This window comes from Talpa occidentalis, unplaced genomic scaffold (genome assembly GCF_014898055.3).
Source record: "Talpa occidentalis isolate TD23 unplaced genomic scaffold, MPIMG_talOcc4v2.1 talOcc4.16, whole genome shotgun sequence".
NCBI classification, from domain to species: domain Eukaryota; kingdom Metazoa; phylum Chordata; class Mammalia; order Eulipotyphla; family Talpidae; genus Talpa; species Talpa occidentalis.
In genome coordinates, this window is record NW_023601653.1 from 7,388,897 (window position 1) to 7,413,418 (window position 24,522).

Below are 24,522 nucleotides of genomic sequence, written 5' to 3' on the forward strand. Positions count from 1 at the left end.
TCTCCATTCCGGATTTAAGGTTAAAAACCATCAAAAAGAGGGAAGAGTTCCATAGCACCGCCTGTGGTTTCTCCAGGCTAGAAGGGGTGCACCCAGATTGTCCCTTGACACCTGTGTGCTGCTTGGGCCATGATCTGTGGGTGGACCGGGTTGGTGCGCAGAGTGAGCCCCTACCAGACCCAGCCATTTCCAGGCATTCCCCCCGTCGGCTTTGTGGCACCTCAGCAACAACGATCACACACAGCACCGCTTTCTCTCTTGCACCGCACTGGTGACCCGCCGGCCACTGTTGTAAGTACTTTATACACAGCAATCCCAAAGAGGCAGGGACTACTAATCCCTAATTACAGGTGAGGCAACCTCGTCAGAGAATTAGTAAGGGCGTCTCCGCGCGGGGGTCACCCGAGCCGGGAGCCGGGCCGCGCGGCCGGCTGCTCCATCTGCCAGAGCAAGGGAGGCCGAGTCAGGTGGATTCTCAGCTCACGTCCAGCTCAAGGATCCGCCCTCTCTGCGGTCGAGCTGAGGGTGGCTGGTGAGAGCAACCCAAGCAAGCTCGTCCCGGGACCTGGGCCGCCTGGAGCCGCGGTTCCGCCGCACCCCGCGCGCATCCCGCGCGCACCCCGAGCCCGGGTCCCAGGGCCCCGGGAGAATGGACCTCTGGCCCCTTGGAGGATCCCCGTCCGGAGAGCCCGGCGACCAGAAGGGCGGTCACAAGCACGCAGCCGGCGCGACTCCGGCCGGGAAAGCGCGTGGGGGGGCGCAGGGACCCCAAAACACGCAGCCCCTTGAACCTCCGAAACTTCGTCCCTGGACTCACGACCCCGGCACCCGCACTGAGGCTGAGCCGCTGGCCCGCCCTTCCTCCGTGCCTATTGGCGGCCGTAAGCATCCATCACAAGCTGAGGCCTCCTCAGCGGTCGCGGCTCTTGTCAGTCAAGGTGGGCGGGACACGGGGCGGGGCCAGGCCGGGGGTGGGGGACACGCCAGCTCCGCTCCCTCCCCGCCTCCCTCGGGCGTGTGACTGGGGACCTGCGGCGCCCCCAGGGGCCGGAGCCGGGCGCGCAGCTCCGCGGCGCGGCTGTGCGGGGCTCCCGAGACTCACCGATGCGCTGTCCCACCGGAGAACTGAACGGGTTCCCCAGGAGAAAGTCCATCGCCACGGCCGCCGCCGCCACTGACCCGGGGAATCAGCTGACAGCAACCGCCAGCGCCGCCGACCCGTCACGTGACGCGCCCGACGGCCGCGAGGAGCGCGGGGGGGCGGGGCGCCGGGAGGCCAGAGCGTGGCCGCGGGCCACGCCCCTGACGTGAGGGCCGGGCGCCCCGAGGCGGAGGGCGATGACCTCACGGCGGCTTCCTGGCGTCGATGGACGTCACGCTCGACCCGAGGGCCGGAACGGGGCGTGGCCGTTCAAACCACGCCCCCACGGGCCACGCCCCCGGCGCGCGGCTTTGAGGGCGTGGTTTGGCGCCCTCTGTTGATGGGAAAATCGGTCTGATGGGGCGCGACCCGGCGGGGCTCCCCGGGATCAGCCCGCGGGGCCTGGCCCCCCGCCACCCGCGCCCTCCGTGACAGCTCTGGCTTGGGGTCTCCCCGGCAGGAATGTATTCTGTGTGGAGGTCTCCCCGCGAAAAGATGCGCCCGGCTTGTATCCCCTCAAATAGGAGGCACAGATTAGGGGTTCGCGCCCCCACGCCCCGAGCGCCCCCTCTGGGCCGCGGCTGGGGCGGGGCTGGAGGCCGCGGCGCCTCGGGGCCTGGGACCGGTCTCTGCCGTTAGCGGTTGCATGATTCTAACAGGGAGGCGTTTTCTCTGCATGCTGGAGTTAGGAGAGGAGACGCTTCAGTTTTTTGTTTTTTTTTAAGGTTAGCGGTTCCTTTGAGAATTTGAAGATTTTTCTGAAGAAAAAAAAAAAAGGCAGAGATACGTTTTAACCTCCGAGTTTGTGGGGTCCTCCAAGTCCAGCAGGGCGCTGCAGGTTAAGGATCTCAGAGGCCCTCCCCAGCTTTGCAACTGCAGCATCTCCTTCCAGCACCTCCCTGGGCGCCTTTTCGGATGTGACCCGCACGAGATGGGTTTTCTCTTCTCACACCCACGCCGGGAGACACAGTGACCAGTGCTGCTGTAGTTCTAGCCACTCCAGGGCGCTTTAGTGTTTGTTTAGGCGTCGTGTTCGTGATCCTTAAATCTGAAAGGTCAGTATTGACTAAACAAATTTTTGGATAGTGTAAAACCAAATTTAGTACTTAATCACGTTTAACCCATCTGAGCAACCACTGGGCCTGATATCTTTATTGTAGAATATAAAGACTTTACGGAAGTTATATATCCTTGCGGTTTGACGTGTTTTAATAATGCTCAAGACTTGTTAGTGCTTTCCGCCCCACTAGTATTGATGCCTCATGAAGGCCGGGATACCATGTCCATGCTTTGTCTAGAAATAAGGAGCATGACATTGAAAGTGTTCTTTCAGTGTTATTTGGACTGTAAGGGCCATGATCATTGAAGATGAACTTCAAGTCAGATAACCTTCTGTCTGTCTTCATCTAAACACATTGCTGGGTCGTGTGGGGTGTAACTTAGCATGCACTTCCTTTGAATTCCTCCATTAACAACTTTTAACATCCCCATGTTGGTGGGAATAAGTTCCTGCCTTCTTACTTTACTTGGTTAAAGTCATTATGGGCAGATCTTGGTTTTCCAAGAATAAAACTGCCTTAAGTTTTGTCATTCATGATACAAAAGCAGAAATAACGCATGTGTCCCCAAACTGGATGTGGAGTCACAGTAACTCCATGCAGAGTATTAAATCAGAAATGGAAGTGTGGATTTTGTCAACAGGATAAGAATGTAAACGACAGGGCCTCCCCTGGTGGTGCAGTGGATGAGCGCTGGGCTGCAAGGCTGCCCGCAGCCTCTGCAGCGGGGTTTGATCCCCAGCCGCTGGCGAGGGTCCCACATAGCGCGGCAGACCTCTCCTGCCTCTCCTGCTGCTCCCCTCAGCAGTGTCTTCGTCACTCTGCCTGTTCTGCTCCACTCTGGCTCTGGTGAATTCTCTCACCCTCCCACACTTCTGACTACCCACTGCTTGTATAAATAAATAATCTTAAAGAAGAATGTAAATGACAAATATCAAGCATACTACGAAACTGATTAAAACTAGGCTTTAAAAGTGTGTGCTGGGGGGGCCACCCCGGTGGCGCAGCGGTTGAGCGCTGGGTTGCGAAGCTGCCCGCAGCGCCGGTTCAATCCCCGACTGCTCCAGGGCCACCGGAGGGTCCCACATGGTGGGCAGACCTCTCCTGCCGCCTGCTGCTCCCCTCAGCAGTGTACTTCAGTTTGCCTGCTCTGCTCCCCGCTCTGGCTCTGGTGAATTCTCTCACCCTCCCGTGCTTTTGACTGTACCCAGTGCTTGTATAAATAAATAAAAATAAAATCTTAAAAAAAAAAACCAAAAAAAAACTTGTGCTAGGGCCTCCCTGGTGGCGCAAGGGGTTAAGATGCAACCTATGAGGCTAAGGGCAGCCACTGCAGCACAGCATGAGTTTGATCCCCAGCCAGGGAGCTACCCACATGGTGCAGCAGACCTCTCCTGCCTCCACCACTGCTCCCCTCAGCAGTGTATTTCAGTCAATCTGTCTGTTCTGTTCCCCACTCTGTCTCTGGTGAATCCTCTCACACACACCCCCACCTGTGGCATGTACCCCAGTTCTTGTAAGCATAAATAAATCTTTAAAAAAAAAAAAAGTGTGTGCTAATAAGGAGAAAACAATTAAGAAAAATCTGTTCTTAATTTTTCCTCTTAAGTATTTTAGCAATATTAATATTGCTAAAGCTTCTAAGTCCTATAATACTGACAAGTTGCATAAATGTAATCTATTATGTCCTTAAGCACTTTCAGGCAAGACCCAAAGTACATGCCTCTGAAGTTTAAAGACGATAGTATGTCAAGAAAAACGAGGCCTGTTAGGACAAAAGGACATGTGAACAGTGAAAAAAGCTCAGATAGTTTTCCAACAAGCACATTTGCTCAATATGGTAGATGATGAAGGAGTCTGATGAATTATACATGATTCAACTTGGAAGTGACTGCGGCACTGAACTGTACCTGTGTTCACTATGGTTTTGCCATCTTCTCGCTGTAAAAACGTAGAGCAGTACTTTCTGCATCTACATTTCCTCATTTGTAAAGGGATAACGCTTAAGACTTCAGAGAGGATTGAGACAAAACAAGCACATCACTCTTAGGGAAAAATGGTAAAATACAGATTTTATAACTTCGTAGCAACTTTTGTTATTTAACTAGTAAGTAGTCAGTCAATGATAAGAGTGGTCTCTTGCTGGCTGCCTCTTCATATTAACCTTTTACCACTCATAATATTTCACTACTTATGACTACTAACACCTTGTGTTGGCACTGACATTTTTAACTGGAAAGCCAAAACTCCATATAGTTAATGTTCACAATATACTAAACATTCATGTCAAATTTGCAGGCTATAGGCTTGGAAACATGGAGGTGATAACTGACTTATCCAACACAACTAAGAGTACTGAAAAAATATGAATACATTTTAGTACATGCTACCCTTTTACAAGACTGGTATATTCTTGAGTTAGGCTAAAACTTTAATGTACATACAATTTCATTTGCCAATGAATAGTCATTTTGTTATCAGAGTCACTGGGTTTGGGTTTGCAGCTTGCAAAGGAGAGAACACAAAAATCTCCATAATGTAAAAGTTAATAGAAAGAGTAAGACATATGTCAGGAAAATGGCTAAGATTAGAAACTTGACCTTGATTCCAGACTGATATATTTTCCTTAAGAGAAGATGGTAAAATAGAGATTTTATCACTTCATAGCAACTTTAGTTAACAGCAGGGAAAAGATACCTGAGACTGGACTACAAATATTAAAAATGTGATTTTTAATAATATAAGTACAAAATTTTATTTCTTTATACAACTGTAATGGGATTTGGACCAAACCGCTAGGATTTATTTAAAAAACAAAACAAAACAATGATATAAAAACTGCAAGGTCTGAATCCAAAGTTTTTCCTCGAGTAGTACCAAATACCACAAGGTACAGATTATCATACAAATGTGTACAAACTTTAAATACAAATACAATAGGGTTGGATTTCAAAGGAAAACAACAAAAAGCAGGTCCTCATCAGGATTTCATTAATGGATACAAGTGACAATGGTTGAGTCCATGTCTTCAAGGCCCCTCCTTGATACCCTGTGTCAAACAGGAAACTTCCACGGGGAACAGAGGAGGCAAGGTATTCTAACATGTAGAATCAAACCAAGATTTCTGCTCTTCTTGATTTTGGTTCCCGAACATTCCCATTTCCTTCTGTCTCCCCGATTAAATCTCAAAACTGCTCTGAGCTAAGAAAGGCATTTCAGCAGCCAAAATACTTTTAAGAAACCCAGCCCTGTGACCACACTGGTGGGGAGAAGGGAAGGAGTAAAACAGGACAATTGCACTGTCCTCAAAGTCTTTACTTTGATGCTATGGTTTCTCTGGGCTTACGGAAGAAACCTCGGTTGGCAGGGAATCTCACACCAAATTTCAAACCACCCTGAAATGCCCAACTGTCTTGTACACAACTGGGAAGCAAAAGTCTGGTCCTTTGGAAATAAGGGCACGGGGAATGGCAACATTCCTTTTTATTTAACTTTTTGACATTATTGAAGGCTATGAAGTTCTTTTTAAAGAATGAGAATCTCAACATAATGATTCCTTTTTGATGCACAATACCTTAAAATGTAGATGATTTGGGGTTTTCAGAGGAAACCAGATGGAGGAAGAAGGAACAAAAATGACAAATCTGTATCTTCCACATGCTGCTGCTGGTGGAGGCTTTTGTTATTAAATTATATATACAGAAATTTACAGGATAAATTAAAATCTAGGAGATTTTAAAGAGTTAAATACACATAATTAAATCATACATTCATACGCGCACATAAATAAAACTACATGAGAACTGCCTTCCTTGCAGTTCGCTTGTGTGCGGGCTGCAGAACATCAGGTAGATGTGCTCACTGCGGGTGCCAACACGATGAACCTCACAATCACTCTGGCAAGTTCATCGCCCACAACCACTGAGCAGCTAAGCAGCAGACCTCTGAGGACTCGGGGGGGGGGGGGGAGGGTGCTAAGCGAATGCTGCCAGTAGAACACACCCAGCTCTTGGTTCTGCAGATGGAATATTCTGGAATATTCAGCTTATAATCTATGCAGTTCAACCCAGGACAGTGACAGCCTCACCCTCTTCAAGGTGTTTTAAGCTGACAGGGCGCACACAACTCCTTGGCCTCTGCTGAGGTTGCCAATGGTACCAATGATTACAATACACTTTGAGACACGGACACCTGTTGAGCAGGAATTGGAAAAAAAACCCTGCTAAGTCCACCTATGCCACTGTAATAACGAGGCCATTTCAAGTTGAAAGGCTCTGTACTTTCAGTCAACTGGCATCTTCCCATCATTTTTCCTAACACATTTCAGACCGTACGACAGGTAAGGCAAATGGTCAGTGATGGTCTGGAGGTACAACTGAGATCAGAAAAAAAACAATCACATTTTAGCTGTCCATAAAGAGATGCACTTGGCATCCAGAACAAGCCCCCAGTCCCCAAGTTACATTGATTTTTAAGGCAGAGTTATCCACCACAGGAGAAAAAAGAATCCTAAGCCCCTATTCATGCCAAGATTTCCTCTCGGCCATACCTTTACTATTTCATAAAATGATTAAAAGCAAAGTTGTTACAGTCCTATGTATATATTATACATTATATATATATGTGTGTGTGTGTGTGTGTGTGTGTGTCTATATATAAAATTTAAAATCTACACGCCGACGCCAGAAAAGGGATCTGTCATATACACACAAACCAGCAACGGGAGAGGATAAGGTTTCTGTTCCACGAGTCTTTGCTGTCACAGTCCAGGCATGATGTAAGCAATGTTGTCTAGTGTATTTGACTGCAAAACAAGAAAAAAAGGTTCAACTGAAGAGGAATTTCTAAGTTCCATGAGACATGTTTCTCTGTTCAGGAGAGAAAGATGAGAAAAAAAAACTAGAGTTAGAACAAATGGAGAGGATGTCACTGCTAATGCTAGGAGCTTTTCTGCAGACTCCTCTCACTAATCCTGGCCAAAAGAGGCAGAGACCCCATGCTTTCTTAGCCAACAGAAGAGCTAACAGGAAAACACAGGTGGAACAGTACCTCAAGAGCTAAAATGCTTCCCCACAGAGGGCTGGTTTGATAAATGGCAAGTTCTCTAGGGTCTCTGCAAGCATGGCATGCAAAACAGTATTGTGTCCTGTGGGCTGAGAGACGGACTACTACTGACTAGGAAGACATGGGAGCTCATGCCTAACAGGTTCACTAGGGCAGGGCCGTGCTGGCTCCCTAGGGTGCAGGGAACACTCACCAACACCTGTTTGGGACAGCCGTTCAGTTCAGGTAGTTGTGTGGTCAGACACGCCAAAGGGCCAAGCGCGCAGATAATGGAATCCAGAAGCACCGACAAACTGCCAGACACAGCCACCATGCCCTGGAAGGGAGAGGGTTACAGGAGAGGAGGTGGCACCAAGCACCCTTCCCAGGCCCTCTCCGTGCCCATTTTCTCATGTTTCTTTAAGCCTCAGGCAGTTCCATGAAACACACAGTAGAAATGGAAAATACTTGCTTTGATAACTATAAGTTGTTTAAAAAGAAAACTTTTACAGTACATTCCCAGATTTTCTTCCTATATTCCTAAATTACCTTACCCTCTATGCCTAATAGATTATAAGCTCCTTGAGGGCGGGAACCATGTCCTATTCTTTTTTATATCCTTCCAATAACCACCAGTGTTCTACAAATAGCAAAGTTCTTGATATGCATTTGTTATTAAATTCAAATCTTTGCCGATCTATACTAGATTATTTTTATAATTCCCTAATTCTGGACTCTACATTCCTAATTTAAAATGGAAGAAGACAGGGCCTCCCTGGTGGCGCAGGCGGTTGAGTGCAGCGCTGGTTCGATCCCGGCCGGCCAGTGAGGGTCCCACATGGCGCAGCAGACCTCTCGTCTCGCCCGCTGCTTCCCTCAGCAGTGTACTTTGTCAGTCTGCCTGTTCTGTGCCCCGCTCTCTCTCTCTGGTGAATCCTCTCACCCTCCTGTGTATCTGGCCTGTACCCCGGTTCTTGTATAAATAAATAAATCTTAAAAAAATAAAAATAAAATAGAAGAAGACAGAGAAAAACAAAGGAGAACTCTGATCACTTCCCCTCCCTACTCAAAAAATTCCCTGCAGTTCCTGAACAGCAAGAAGTAAACACTCCATGAAGAGCCTGTATAATAGGGTGAGCTCTAGCCTTCACTGCATCCCTCCTCCACCTGATGCAGTGGATGTTCCAGTTTTTCATCATTTTAGCAGTAAGACCATTTTCAAACAAAACTTTTGTGGAAATATCTGAAAGATCTGGTTAGAGTGGGCATGAGGGCCTAAAGTTCCACTGGGCTCCTTTTACCTCTGCAGAAGACCTTGATGCTAGCAGACAGATGTACACTGCCTTCTTCATGTGGAAAGTCTCTGCAACATCTCCACAGGACAAGGTCCTCCTTATCCTTTCAGGTCCAGCCGACCACCACCTCCCTTTCACAAAGGCTCTCCTTCCTGACTCTTCTTGACACTGCTCTCTGACACCTCTGCTTCAGCAAGCAGAGAGCAGAATGAGCACAGGGCTACAAGAGTGAGGTAAGCCGAGCTCTAACACAAGTAGTAGTGTAAACTTGTAAGTCACTTATTTTCACTGGGCTTCAGGTATTCAATCTTTAAAGGTATAAATTGTGTAAATCAATGTTCCTTAAAGTGTAGTATGTAGTTTCAGGTGGCATACAGGTAAACAATAATTATTCTGATATCTATCTACCCATTTTGATGTATAATGGGAAAAAATTAGAATATCACACTTGTGGAATTTCTTCTAGGGGTTATGAAAATGTTCTGGAATGAGATAGTGATGGGTTCACAATGCTGTGAAACACTTAAACCCACTAAGTTCTACTTTCTAAAAAGGTTAACTTTAAGGTATGTGAATTGTATCTCAATAAGACTGTTATGAAAAAAAGTGAACTAGAGAATCAGCAAAATTCTTTCCCTTCCCTGGTCACTATATGTAATTCTCCATAGTGACTCCTCAAAGAAGCTTGGTTTCAATTTACTAACTATGTAAACATTTTATCTTGATAATTAGATGCAAGTTTCTGGATTATAGGAATCACCAGGAAGTAATTCATATTTTCTTTTTTTAAAAAGATTTATTTATCTATACAAGAACCGGGGTACAGGCCAGCCGCACGGGAAGGTGAGAGGTTTCACTAGAGACAGAGTGGGGAGCAGAACAGGCAGAATGACGAAATACACTGCTGAGGGGAGCAGTGGGCGAGACAGGAGAGGTCTGCCGCGCCATGTGGGACCCTCACTGGCTGGCCAGGATTGAACCAGTGCTGCAGAGGCTGCGGACAGCTTCACAGAGCAGCGATCAACCGCCTGCACCACCAGGGGAGACCCTAATTCTTATTTTCTATCCTTCCAAATTCTTAGAATAATGCCGAGGTACTCAACAAATATTTGCTAAACTAAATGGAAATACAGGGAAAATCTAGAATATGAAAGGTGCATAAAACATTTTTACTTCTAACTTTTAAGGAAATGTAATGTCTAAATCTGAAACATAAATAAGGATCACAGGAAAATTTGGAGATATCTAAATCCATTCAAATATCTGAAACTATATGAAAGTTCTCCAGTTATGTAGATACTTGTTACTTTCTTATGGAAACTGGTCAAAGCACTTAGATACAGTTTCCTCTCTTGTGGCCTTTGATATTTTATTTGTGGAATAATAATTCAAATTGCACATAGAAGCAAGTGAACAGTTTTATATTTCTACAATGACTTCTTGGTTTAAAAATAGCTTTAGGCACTGAGAATGATTTCTTTGCAGAAACATCCTATTCTGGATGGGTCCTAGGTCATATTAGGACCCAGAGGAAAAACAAAATACCAAACCACTGAGTCTGCCAAGGGGGCAATATGATTAGAAATTGAATATGGTAATAGAAATGGAACATGACAACTTTGCAGGTTAAGTGATTTTGAAATTGAAGCTTAAGAGAACAAAGAGCTCCCCAAGGCACACAGCACTGTATCATTCAAGGGCAGAGTGATGAAGAGCAATTGCCTGTGTGCCACCTATTATCAGTGTAGAGAACTTTTAATCCCCTATAAATCTAGTCTGCCTGTTCAAAACTGTGCTAGAGATGCACAGACAAATTCAAACTCTTTTAAAAGGAAGTAAAAGTGATCAAAACTTCCACGGGATTTTCACTCTTCCATTGCATTTCTGAAAGGTAAAACTAAATGATAGGGTTATATGTCAATTACATCTCAGTAAAACTGGAAAAAAAGTTAAAGGGTATTCCATCTTCTTTTCGTGCCATTATTTCAGTAAGACAGTATTAATGTGAACTTTGAGAGCTAGTAGGTAGATACTGACTCGAGATGTTTCTATCACCATGTGTCTTCTTTATCACTGAGCACCTACTGAGTATGCTGAGTACCTACTATAAAGTAGTCACTCAATAAATATATGTGGAATGAGTGAACAGGTTCAAATCACATCAGAAACTAGAGTGTGCTGTGACAGTTGTGCTCACCTCAGTTTCCTGCAGGCGGTGTCCAATGAGGCTGAGGGACTCTCCCAGGAGCTGGAGGTGGGCTGCAACATCAATGGGCTCGGTCTCAGGGGCTTTGGCTGGTGAGGCTGGTAACAGCATGGTAGTGGGTGGGGACTTCTTTTGGGGCGAGAGTACTCCTGCAGAAGACGCTGAGGACACAGATGAAACAGAGATAAATGCCCGTGCCCATGGCTGTGAATACCACCAAAATGATTTTTTCCTTTTTTACAAGCTGTACCAGGCATAGACAAAACTATGGACAATGGGCCAAATGTGGCCTATTTTTACATGGTCATAGAAAAAAGAAAGAAAAATACATGATAGAGAATGCATATGGTTCACAAAGCCTAAAATATTTATTCTCTGGCCCTTTACAGGGAAAGTTCACCGACTTCTGATTTACATTTTCTTTTGTTTTTTAAAGATTTATTTATTTATGTATACAAGAACTGGGGTATAAGCCAGAGGTGCAGGGGGAGGGTGTGTGAAGATTCACCAGAGAGAGTGGGGGGCAGAACAGGCAGACTGACTGAAATACACTGCTGAGGGGAACAGCGGGCGAGACAGGAGAGGTCGGCTGCGCCATGTGGGTCAGCTCCCCAGCTGGGGATTGAACTCGTCCTGCAGTGACTGGAAATAGCTTGATAGTGCTGTCTTTAACCCCTGTGCCAGCAGGGAGGCCCTGATTTACATTTTCTAAATTTTTTTTTGGACATCTATAATATTCATTCATCTCTCCCAATTTCCCAGTAAAGAAGCAAAATCGTGCTCTCTCTTGGGGAAAAAATAAAAAGCATGAGAGGGATGTGGTCACTACCTTTCACTTTCATGGCACCTTCTGAGCTGGATGCTTTTCTTTTCACAGTTGTAGCTTCTGCTTTGTTCTGCTTGTGTTGGAGATACTGAGCTTTTTGCTTCCAAATCTGCAATCAAATCATGGCAAAATAAATTAAAAGGGACAAAAAAGTAAAAGGGTAATCATCAGAGGAAAGCATAATGAAGCAAAGGAAGGGAACAGAGGAGGGGCACAGCTGCCAGTCACTGAACAGGCTTCAGACAGTGCAAGCAGTAACAGCTCAGTGGAGGATTACAAACACTCCTCAGTGCTACGCTGGATTTCAACTTTGATGTTGAGATCATTCTAAGGTTGAAATGTAAAAATCACGGCGTGAACATCTGGCTCAGCCTTAGGTCTATGTGGTTAAATATTTTTTCTGACCTGCCGGTTGGCAATACCAAATACAGGGTAACAATGACTCAGAAAACAGAAATGAAAGACAAGCTACCTGGGCAAAAAACATTTTAGTTGTTTTACCCTGACGAACTGTACCTGAAAGCACGATGGTAATTCTAATTCCTAGACCACCTTCATACATCCAAGTGGAAAGTGAATGTGAAAGATTCCAATATGCCTTTCTCATTGGCAGTGGTCGATGAGGATGCTGACCTGGAACCTGGTTAACTGGAATCTGGTTATTATTTGCAGTGATCATTAAGTGGATGACTTTCCTCAGTTCTCAGCTCACACACAGACGACTAGTAGGTGTGCATAGCAAAGGGCTCTGATGTAGAGACAACTATGAACTATATAAACCATCTTACTGCAACTCCAGATTATAAGGACAAGGTGAACTGTAGCATCTTGGACTCAAACAGCTGGATATTTATGTGCTATGCTTCACCACATTTCATTTTACTCAGTCTCCCATCTTATCAGCTGAAGAGCTATGCCTGAGGTAGGTCCTCTTTTGGTTCAAATATAAGGATACAGAAAAAAAATTAGATGAGTTTCGGAGACAGCCTCCCTGCAGCTAAACCCTCACCTGGAACGCTCTGGCACCAGTCACTGCTCTGCCTGTGCGAGCCGTTTCCCATTGATCTGCAACTTTCCTGCTGCTTTCCGGGCTGCTTGGCCGGGTGGCCCACAGGAGAATCACACATTTTAGAAGGCATAAAGCAATGAAAAGGTGTTTGTAAGAAAGTGTGCTTACCAATTTGTCCTTTTCTGGCAATTGCTTCCACACCTCAGCCAGCTTTTTACTAAGTTCCCCAAAATCTGGCATGAAAGAATAAAAAACTGAATACAGTAAAGGTTTATTTAAAAACAAAACAAAGTTCATGAGATATGAGAGCAAAAACTGGATTTTTTTTTTTTTAAACCCAGTATCCTACACCTTCCCTGGGAAAAGCGTTTTGAAGAGCAGATATAACACAAAATTCTTTCAGTGCCACACAAACTCCATTACTTTTTTTGTTTCTTTTCTAGCTAGAAGGAGCTGTTTTGGTGGTTATGAAATAGCCTCAAATTCTCCCACATCCGTTCTCTGGAATTCATCCTTTAACCACCCTTCTGAAGTCTTTTAATCTGATCCTATGACACAGGGTTTATCAACTTAGGTTGAAGAAAATGTGTTAGAGAATTTAATGAAAGATGCTCAAGTTTTACTGAATTTCCAGGAGTTCAGAACCAAAGAACTCCTAGAGCAGCTCAGAAGTAATCTCTAGACATGTGATGCTGCCCTTCCACCTGCAGAGCAAGCCAGGCTTCATGCAGCAAACTCCGGCCCTTTCTGTTCACCTCACATCAGCCTTGAGGATCAGGAAGCTATTGGACACATCAAGCAAATGAGATTTAAGTGGCTTATCCAAGGTGGTATAGAAACCTTATCCAAGGTTTGTCACTTCAGTAACTTTTTTTTATTATTAAAGATTTGTATTTATTTATTTTATACAAGAACCTGGGTATAGGCCAGATGTGCAGGAGGGTGAGAGGATTCACCAGAGACAGAGTTGGGAACAGAACAGGCAGACTGACGAAACATATTAATGAGGGGAGTAGCGGGCATGACAGGAGAGGTCTGCCGCGCTATGTGGGACCCTCGCCGGTCGGCCGGCCGGAATCGAACTGGCGCTACAGAGGCTGCACACAGCTCCACAGAGCGGCGCTCAACCGCCTGTGTCACCAGGGGAGGCCCTTCAGTAACTTTTAATATAGAGATCACTATGAACAATATAATATATATCATCTTATAACTCCAGATTAAGGACAAGGTCAATTGTAGAATCTTGGAAACAAACAATTGGATATTTACGCATTATGCTTCACAGCATTTCATTTTACTCAGTTTCCCAACTTATCAGTTGAAAAGCTATGCATAGAAAGCTTATCTCTTTTATGGAGAGGTTGAACTAGGTTAAACTCTGAAGTGACCAGCAGAACTGAAGGAAGAAAGGAGACTGTGTTCTTTTTTATAATATGGAAAGGAGCCTACTGACTGTGTTAATAGGAGATACAATGGAAAGGAAAAAGAAATGAGCTTACCTATTCCTGGGTGGTCGGCCACAATGGTCACACGATACTCTTTACAGAACACCTGGTAGGCTGACATATTCTTCTTTTTTGGCTAGTGCCACAGGAAAACAGAACAGGGGAAGGCTGAATTAGAATACAAGAATCTAAGGTAACAAAATAGATGATAGCTGCACTTTTTCATAAAGGGAAGAGTGCTAAACTGCTTTATTGACTAGCTTTCCCAAATCGGGTAATTCATGTTTAATCCACGTTACTTAACAAAGATAAATATCGCTTTCAGTTTTAGAAGGTAGAAACTACATGTTAAATTACTTGTAGGTTTTTCAGGTTGTGGCAGCTATATAACAATTATTTATAAGTCCTTCTTTTTCCCTACCTACCCACCATGTTATCTATTTTGGAACTAAGTGCTAAGAAAAGCTTCACCTCTCCCGGAGTGTCTGTTTTTTTTCACCTTTGAAGTAAGAACCACATAATTTCTCTTTGAACGCTGGGGTCAGGAAGCCAAGTCAAGTCCTTGTTCTTTTTGTTGAGTTGGTTTTGATTGCTAATCTTGCAATGTTCTCATCCTGCTTCTACGATCATTTGTAGTTTTTCATTATTTTACTTATCACTTTCTTTCTTTTCTTTTTTTTTTTTGGTGGGACCCTCGCTGGTGGCTGGGGAACCAACCGGCGCTGCAGAGGCTGCAGGCAGCCTCGCAGCCCAGTGCTCAACCGCAGCCCAGTGCTCAACCGCTGCCCAGTGCTCAACCGCTGCGCCACCAGAGGAGGCCTCACTTATCACATTCTTGTGGTTCAAGGTGAGAGGTAAATAAGTAACTGAAGACAATTCTTTGGTAGTTAGTGTAAGATAAGCCTTTTTCAAGTCAACAAACTGCTCTCCACTGCTTGAAGTTATTCTTTATTGTATTAGGATAGCTCCAAAACACAATATGACTTTTGAGAAACAAAAATCAAATGTGTTTTAAAGTCAGCTCAAGGCGCATATAACACAAAAGATTATGTTATATATTATGCTGAAATTCCCTTTTGCAACTACCCATAGACTGAGGTGAAAAGTTAAGTTTTCCTGTCTCAAAAGCCACATTTGAGAGTATCTGTGCAAACCTCTCATCTTAAAGATGAGAAAAAAAATGAAACTCAGGAAAACAGTGACTTGCTTGGCTCCCACAACTAAGCCAGTTCTAACACCAGGATGACCTACTCCTGAGGCCTGACTTCCAGGGCTAAGCACCGTGAGCCAAAGAAAGAAAATACATTACTTCTTATAGAAAAAGTTACTATTTAAAAGAAAACATTCCCTTTATAATCTTTATTTAATAAATGGAGACATTTCCAGGACAGCTTTACTGAAAACCTCATATGTAAGTTAAAACATGATGTCAACCCTCCATCCTCTCCCAGGCAGTCCTGACTAGTCTTGAAATTAATACACTGAAGCGAAGGTCTGGTGCTTTAAAACCTACTGGGAACTTTTGTGTGCCATAAGAGCCAGATTTTATGACCCAAATAAGCCAACAGACAACACAGTCTTGCCTATGACTTCAGTATTGCATCTTCATTTAATCTAAACCTAATCACATACTTTGTCTACCTGATTTCGTTCCTAACATTTATTTTTATTAAATAACAACCCTTGAAGGCCAATGACTTGCTGAGACTGATGGCAGTAAAATAGTTTATGTAATGACTGGCTTCAATTGCAAAAGGAATTCTGAAACTGTTGTGAAGCATGGCAACATCCTTGGAACACCTCCAAAGCAATTGCTTTGAAAGGGACAATACTTTTTTGGATATAAAAATTGGTTCAATACAAATTTAGCTTCAAATATCTTAGACTAACCTTTTTGAAGCAGCTTATCCATAGGCCTGATATTTGCTAGAATACATGATGAAAGAGTAATTTGTGGAAGTCTATATATATACACAGCCAAATCTTTCTCAACTGTAGAATCAATCTCATTACAAAATATTGAGAACAGTAGAAAGAATATTTGCTTGAGAGATTTCATAGTCCACTTGGTCATATTATAAAACTTGCAAGGAGTTTTAACCATGTTTTCTCAAACATGACATAATATCACAAAAGCTTAATTCTCTATCATCCACAAGGCTATCTGCAGCTATAAAATTAAAACTTCTTTTATAAAATTGAACACAACTGTCACTCAATAATTAGATCTAAAAATCACATACCTAAGAGGGGTTTCCTTTCATAACTCTAATAATAAAGACTTTTCTTATATAGAAAATAAAATAGCATTTATTAGCATCTGTATTGGATATAGTGAGTAGTTAAGATGAGCTCTGGAGCCCATATCGTACTCAAAGGTTGTTAAGCAGCATTAAAATGGTGGCTAATGGGGCTTCCCTGATGGCGCAAGGGGTTAAGCTGCAACCTATGAAGCTCACTGCAGCCACTACAGCACAAGTTCGATCCCCGGCCAGGGAGGTGACCCACATGGTGCGGCAGACCTCTCCTGATTCATCCACTGCTCCCCTCAGCAGCGTATTTCAGTCGATCTGCCTGTTCTGTTCCCTACTCTGTCTCTGGTGAATCCTCTTACCCCCCAAAACTCTGGCTTGTACCCCAGTTCTTGTATGCATAAATAAATCTTTTAAAAAAATGGTGGCTAACAGGTAAGACTTAAAGCTGAAAGGCCCACCATCTTCTCCCAGCTTTACCTTATACCAATCATGATTCTGGATAAAACCAGGAGAGGTGGACTGTTCTTCTGACATGGTATTAAAAGTATTTCAATGGCAAAGAAGGAAAAGCAGGACTAAGAATTCAAGGGTAACAGGAAAAAAGGTAAACTATCCAAGTAGCCTGCCATCCCTTTACTAGGAAATATTTATTGTGGTAGACCTGATAATATAGTCAAGAATCAGACACATAAACCAACAGATAAATATGTTATTATAAGAAAACACAGCATTATGGGGAAGCACTAGGTGTGAAGGGAACCTTTGTAACAGGAGCACCTCACCTAATTACAGAGTCAAAGAAAGCCTGTGGTGGAAGTAACATTTAATCTAGATGCGGAAGTTGGGTAGACTTAGTAGGATGAAGCATGGCTGACTGCGGTAGACAGCGGGAACAACGTGTGGTAACAGCCGTGATAGCGAGGCTGGAGGAAGGTGGAAAGGAGGGAGTGTGACAGGATTTAACCAGACCATGTGGCCAAAGAGCGCCCAGGCTTCAAAGCCTAAGAGACCTAGGCTAGAATCCCAACCATACGCTTGTCGAGGTGAGCCAGACTGCATCATTTCCCAAGCTGTAGTTTCCCTGTAAGTAAAACTTGGACAACACTGTTGACTCAAAGGGTAGACACTGGCAGTGTCTGGCACTTCAGTGGGTACTCTATATTATTTTTTGTCGTGTACAGAATGCCAAGATGGCTCACAAGATTTCTGTCTCCTGGCGCACACTGCTGACACTGGACTGGTGACTGAGAGGGATATCACTTCCCTCGTTATGTCAAGTCACACAGCAAAGGTGATTTTGCAGATGGATGAGGGTCCCAGTGAACGAAAAGTGACTTCATCAAAAGGGAGATGACCCTGAGCGGCCTGATGGTATCACACGAGCCCTAAAGGCAAACAAGAGAGAGAGCAGCAGATGTGCCCGCCCGTTGTCTGTCCTGGAACGGAGAAAACCAGTTGCCACGCATTCTATGACGCGGGAACCGAAATGCTGCCAACAACCTGGAGAAGGACATCAAATCTCGCTCTGGCCACATCCAGCCCTGTAAGACTGAGCCCCGCTGCGCCCTGTCAGAACTTCTGATCTACAGAAATTTCTCTGGATGTGGTTTCAGAGTAAGGGTGTGGTGATCGGTTACACCACAATTAGCAAACTACCGTAAATTCTTTTCTACTCCCCCTATGTCCCTTCAAAATAGGTATGGCATCCAAAAGCCAACACAAGTTTTAGAAATTTTGGTGAAGGACAGGGTGAAAAATGATTTGACCTAAATTAGAAAAAGCAAATAGTAGCAAAGCGTTTACTTTGAACATTTCAACAGCTAAGGTCCTAATTTTAGCATTGTCCTGGTGGAGCCGGTCCTGTTCAGATGTGTTACAGAAGGGAGTTCTGGGTGCTAATATCCTTTATTAATTTGGTAGCAGCTTCATCTCCCTAAATGTTCTCGCCTTTCAAATCTCACCTTACTGGGTGGGCCCCATGCACAACCGGGTGGCATTACACAGATTGGAGCGCATGTCTGGTCTGTATCTGCCACATCAGAGAAAGGAGAGAAGGGGAGAAAGGATGAAAGGAGGTAGGGGAGGGAGAAGAGCGGAGGGAGGGGTGTGGATTAGTCTGGGATATGCACTTTAAGAGCATATTTGTTGGAGTGTGATGGAGAACGTAAATCTGTTTTCCCCAGATGGTTCCTGTATGTCGGCCTCAGTGTGCGCATCTCACTACCCAAGTGTGATTCTGATGTTTGTAGTTAATGTAATTAAAAATAAATAAAACACTGGCTCCTGAGCATATGCCACTGACCTCATCTGGCGCTGAGAGGTAAGTCTCGCCGCACTGGGCTACCATTCTTTTGGACCCAGAACCTTCCCATCTTCATGGTGGAAACTTCCTAATGGATTTTTTTCGAGAGAAGCTGACCGCTTACTGCTCATCTTATGTGCAGCCCAGTGTTCAAGACATGACTTCCAGGCCATGCGCCTAAAGTTCAGAATTCAAAGCCTCAGGTGTGACATTTTTCTAAATTAATAGTTAGAAATACTCAGCACATGTCACTTACTTCCAAGTGACTCTAAATGCAAAGCTAGCACGCAGGCTCTAGGCTCCTCATGCAAGGACTCTCGCAGCACTGCAAGGGCATCACAGAGGCTACATCTGGAATAACATGGACTCCCTTTAACAAAATGCTAATCTTTTGAAAACTTGGATACTTTTTGACTAGTTTCAAATGACTTGCAACAAGTGTGACTCCCACTGGTGTAATTTTACAGCAGGAACCATTTTAACAGCTTGATGATATTCACCGCAGCATCCACACCCCTCAAAGAACACCACCGGCAAGCCCGCTCATGACTCCAGTCTAGGACCTGCTTTCAAGGATGAAGTGTTCTGGTATTAAGGCACACACAATTTAGGAATCTTAGAAATAAAACTTTGGTTTCTTCTACTGATGACAGGAACCCAATCTCTTCACCAATGCAAACATTGTAAGAGCTCTTCTTGTGGAGACTCATGGCCAGCCCTGGAATGCAGGCAGTCTGGCCTCAGAGCAGTCCTTGTAACCATGATACCATCTGATGCCCTTCTGAACTGACTTGACTGAGATCCTCCATCTGCCTTGGCTTGAAGAAATGGAACCAGGGAAGTAAAACCTCCACACCAAGGCATTTACTTAAGCAATTCTAAATGGGAATCTTTGTAAAATGTACTCTACTTCCACCATCTCTCATGTAACAGTGACAGTCTAGACACGTATCGGTCAAAGAACACGGACCCTGCCATCAGAAAAACCTGGGTTCAGATTTCTGTTCTACAACTGAGCAAGGCTGTGTCCTGGGGAAGGTTAATTCACTTCTTTGAGCTCGTTTCTGTGACGTGGGGATAATAACACCTACACCTTGTGACGATCCACTGATATCCCAAACAAACTTAGCGCAGTGCTTAGAACACAATAAAAACGCTACAAATACAGCCACTAATGCAGCCACTACTAATCCACCTCGCTGTTTTACAAAGTGGAAAGAATACAGGCTTGGGGTTAAACCATGGCACTTTCTCTTCGCAGCTTTGCCTCTGTCATGTACGGGGGGCTACCGATACCTACTGGTCAAGACCACTCTATACCACGCCTAGGACAGCGTGCGTGACCCATAGCACTCCCCGGACGGCAGTCACTCAATTTTACTATTTACTGCTGTTTATTCAACTTGTTTTACCGGAGAGAATTTGTCATACCATCCCAGGTCTAGGTATCCTTCAGAATTTATTTTATCACTAGACGAACAATAATGCCCTAGTGTGCCAGGCATTAGGCCACCGAGGTTGAGGAAATGTGAACCTCCTGGAAATATCCAGATGGTTGAAGGCAGTAACATCACCAATAGTGTCCTGAGTGAGGAGGAATGGGTTTTTATTGATTTAGTAAAACTAACAGTAAGGTATGTTTGAAATGTCATCACATCCTGCTCCTCCTGGAAATAAAAAACTTCCACTCCAATGGGAAGATTTTTAGGGGGAAATTAGATATTACTGTTTCCTCCTCCTTAGAAAACAGGATTCCACAGCATACAAAACGAAACAAAACAAAAAACCACTTAAACAGAAACACCCCAGTCCTAAAATGCTACCCTCCAGTAGGGGGAGAACTCAATTTCCCTTCTTTCTGTCAGTTGCTAAGTCCCGGTAAGAGAGCCACCCCTGCCACTCCACTTACTAGGCCGATCTGGCCCCACTGTTCCCCACTGCACTTCAGCCCGATCTCTCTAGCAGGAGTCCAATCTAGTCTTGAAACCTTCTGTGCCCTTGCTTCTGTGACACTGACCTGTCTCTGGTTTGTCCTCCAATACAAGTGACCCAACATCAGTGTTCTCCAAGATTCTGTCCTGGACTCTAGTCCCTCACCTCTACTCACATATTTCATTTACTGCAGAAAAACACCCCATTTCGAATCCCAACTTCAACTCATCTACTGAATTCTAGGTCTTGCCGAGGTTCCCAAACGTTCTTGATTCACAGTGCCTGTGCAGGTTTTCATGTGCACTTGCTTTTGATCACAGCAATCGTAGAAGACCCCCAGCTTTGACAGGACGGAGCGTCAACAAAGGGAATATAACATAAGATGCTGAAACTGTGAATCACTTCGAGCCAGTAGCTTGAACCCTAGCTGTAAACTAAGATCCACAAGGTATCTGACAGATGTCAAATAATGCTGTTTCTTTTGAAAAGTTAATAAGCATTATATTGAATGTAAGCCTACAGTATTATCCTAGAGAATCTCGGCACAATAGAGCCCAAAACAGTGTTACATGTATTACCTCTTCTAATCCTTAACAACGCTACTGGATAGGTCTATCATCCTCAATTTACAGATGACAAGGCAATGCAGTTTGTCCTCCATCACAGCACATGCAAGTGGTACAGCCGGGATCTAAACCCAAGCCCACACTCTTAACCACATGATGAATCTCTTCAAGTTTACCCCCTTGAAATCTAAACCTAATCCCAAACCAGCCATTCTTCCTGCTTCTCTGTTTTTACTAGTTCTGGTCATAGACTCTCAGAAAGGGCAGACCGAGCCTGCAACATTTCTACCAGTTGGCGCTGAGCCTGCTCACTGTGGGAGTGAGGGAACACTATTTCTGAGGCATTCCTTTCTATCTCTAGGTGAGCTTCTAGATAGTTCCTCTTTATATTGAAACAAAACTTTAGAAAAGGATATATTTTTAAAGCTCCCTAGGAAGTTCTCATGCACGGGTCAGGTTTAAAAGACATGGTATTTGACTCAAAAATACCTGTTGGGTAAATGATTATGTTCAGAGTGTGACTAATTCAGGTTATTTGGTTGGTCACAAAATATTGATTCCTAGAAAGATTTTTGGCTAAAAATAAAAATTCACTTTTCAACTAGCAATTGCTAGCCACGTGGGGGAATTATAAATCTTTATCCTTTAGAAGGCTGTAACTCCATTTTCAAAGGCACCAAGAATCAAAACCTTGAACGTCATGTTTGCAGCACGTCCACGCCTGCTGCCAGAGCCTGCTGGACTTTCCTGCAGCATCTCTTAATCTCTTCATTTTGATTGCTATCGGGTTTTTATTACTGGCCTCATCTATAATATCTCCTGGGTGGTCTGTCACTAGTCTTTCTTCAGTCCAATCTACCTGACACAGCTGTATCATTTTGTTGTTAATTTTGTCACACAGAGCACATCAAAACTCTGCTCACAACCCCAAAGTGCCCACTGCCAAATCCCTTACTTTGGCATTCACGATTCTCTACAATCAGCTCCCAATCCACCTTTACAATACTAGGTTTCCTCTCACCCACATATTCACTCATTCATTCGGCATATATCATCATCACAAGATACTTATCAAGAACACTGAGGAGCCAAAGGTAATATTAAGGTGAACAAAGTCCCTAAAAAGCTAAAACACCCCCAAAGCTTAGTTTTTTATAGGGGAAATGGAGTATTTACAAAGACAACTTCAGGGCGTCCCCGGTCACGCAGCAGTTGAGCACTGGGTTGCAAAGCTGCCCGCAGCCTCTGCAGCGCCGGTTCAATCCCTGGTGGCCGGGTGAGGGTCCTACATGGCACGCAGACCTCTCCTGCCGCCTGCTGCTCCCCTCAGCAGTGTACTTCGTCACTCTGCTTATTCTGCTCTCCTCTCTGGCTCTGGTGAATTTTCTCACCCTCCCGCGCTTCTGACTGTACCCAATGCTTGTATAAATAAATAAATAAATCTTTAAACAAACAAACAAAAAAAGACAACTTTAATAAAAGAAAGAAAATAAATGCAGTAATCCCCCATGAAAAGGTGAAATCCAATGGGATTTCAGAAGTTAATTCTAACTGGAGGGTTAAGATGCCTTGGGAGAGGTATTTCATTAGGTCTCAAATATGGGAAGGAGAACCAACAAGGGGGAGAAAGTCAATGCAAAAAAATGAGGAATGGAGATAAGAATGTACGGGAAGCAAGTCTGATTTCCACCTAGTGTGCATAAAGCAGACTAATAGGAAGTAAAGCTAAAAAGGAGGTTAGGACTAAATCACAGACAACTACAAATGCTTGGGCAAGGATTTGTGCTTTTGATATTTATTCAGTCAACAAGTATTTGCTGACTAGCTAGAGTGGGCAAAGCACCAGGGACAGAGTGGACAGCAAGACAGACATGAGTCTGATCTTGGCGCTGACAGGCTAACATTCAGATGCGCTGAAGATGTTCAACAGGGCTGTCATTATTGCAGCAGTCCTTAAAATCACTCTGGCATCAATGTGTGAGATTAATTGCATGGGGAAACAAAAAGGAAGCCATTTATTACACTAAGTACCAGGAGCGGGGAGGCCAAGCTAGAGGCAGTGGTAATGAAGCACATAAAGGTATAGACATTATTGAGGAAGAATAGCAGGCTTAACACTTGGGTGGAAATAGAAGAGAGCAGGAAAGAAGGAACTATAAGTGTGGGGAAAAAAGAAGAGCTGGCTCTGGGGGTGGGCTGGGGACTGATGGGGAAGAGGTATGAGAGCTCTGAGATCAGGGTAATGTCTATGTCTTTACAGGTTTGGCCGCCAGATACGTGCATTTATCAAAATCCAAAAAAAGGTATACTTCTGCATTAAATGGTGCAATTCAATAAATACAAATTTTACCTTAAAAAGCTCTAAAAACAAATATTGAGCTTAAGTCTGTGATACGCAAACTGAAGTGTTTTGGGGTGAAGTATATGTTATCTACACCTTACTCTGAAATGCATTAAAATAGGTAAGCTAGACAGGTGTAGAGGTGTGATAAAGCAAACAAAACACTAACGGTAGAATCTCGGTGGGTGGCGCCTGTTCACTGTACAATTCTTTCAAAGTTTTTTAATGAAAAACTTCATAATGAAGTGCTGAAAAATGCTAAGTATGGGGTGACTACAGGGAGAGGGGAGTAGAGCAGATGGGAAGGGGGACGTTGGTTGGAGGGCCAGGATGATTAGTTCCATTAGAGACGGAGGGGTCTGAGGTCACTTAGGTATCCAGGCAGAAACACTGAGCAGGCGGTCAGAAACGCTGCACTGGTGTTCAGTTATTTTTCTACACCACTCCCCAAACACCTCTCTGCAAATGGGCACCCCCATCCACTGAAATCCTTTCGGCCTCAAGTGTTCACTGCCGGCGCTGGCCTGCTCCGTTGGGCCCTGTAAGGCTAGTTCATGTCACTAGAATGGAAATACTTAGAATAAACAGAATCTTACACAGAATTTATACTCGTTCTTGAGGCAATTTTTATCCAAGAAAATGAGTAAAACCTGACCCAGTATTTAACTACCCAGTTTTTTATGATCATGTTGATTCTTGGCTGGGAAAGTAGTCTTTTTGCTTTTTCTTTCTGAGCTACCTTTACTATATACTTTTTTAAAAGGCATCCTGCACAGTGGAAAAAACAGCGTGCAGGGCCTCCCTGGTGGCGCAGCGGTTGAGCGCTGGGTTGCGAAGCTGCCCGCGGCCTCTGCGGCGCCGGTTCGATCCCCAGCTGCTCCCTGGCCACAGGAGGAGGGTCCCACATGGCGTGCAGACCTCTCCTGCCGCCCGCTGCTCCCCTCAGCAGTGTACTTCGGTCCTTCTGCCTGCTCTGCTCCCCGCTCTGGCTCTGGTGAATTCTCTCACCCTCCCGTGCTTCTGACTGTACCCAGTGCATGTATAAACAAAACAAACAAACAAACAAACAAATAAAACATGCCTCTATTAAAAAATAAAAATAC

General features: G+C 44.4%; 2 protein-coding genes across 7 annotated transcripts in view; both read right to left on the bottom strand.

Annotated features, from left to right (window-relative positions):
• The window catches only part of TOM1 (target of myb1 membrane trafficking protein), a 33,398-nt gene extending 32,167 nt beyond the window's left edge, over positions 1-1,231 (bottom strand). The window contains exon 1 of one of the 2 annotated variants that reach the window (XM_037513662.2): positions 1,103-1,225. In XM_037513662.2, coding sequence (XP_037369559.1) covers positions 1,103-1,154 — 52 coding nt within the window. In that variant the 5' untranslated portion in view covers positions 1,155-1,225. Of the gene's footprint in view, positions 1-1,102 lie in introns of both variants that reach the window. The other variant, XM_037513663.2, reaches the window with a different exon arrangement.
• Positions 1,232-4,905: 3,674 nt separating this feature from the next.
• HMGXB4 (HMG-box containing 4) overlaps positions 4,906-24,522 on the bottom strand; it is a 28,175-nt gene continuing 8,558 nt past the window's right edge. For all 5 annotated transcript variants that reach the window (XM_037513668.2, XM_037513664.2, XM_037513665.2 and 2 more), the window contains 6 exons: positions 14,078-14,159; positions 12,747-12,811; positions 11,573-11,678; positions 10,735-10,904; positions 7,457-7,579; positions 4,906-7,003 (listed from right to left, as the gene is read on the bottom strand). In XM_037513668.2, the coding sequence (XP_037369565.1) occupies positions 6,959-7,003; positions 7,457-7,579; positions 10,735-10,904; positions 11,573-11,678; positions 12,747-12,811; positions 14,078-14,159 (591 nt within the window). In that variant the 3' untranslated portion in view covers positions 4,906-6,958. The remainder of the gene's footprint in view (positions 7,004-7,456; positions 7,580-10,734; positions 10,905-11,572; positions 11,679-12,746; positions 12,812-14,077; positions 14,160-24,522) is intronic.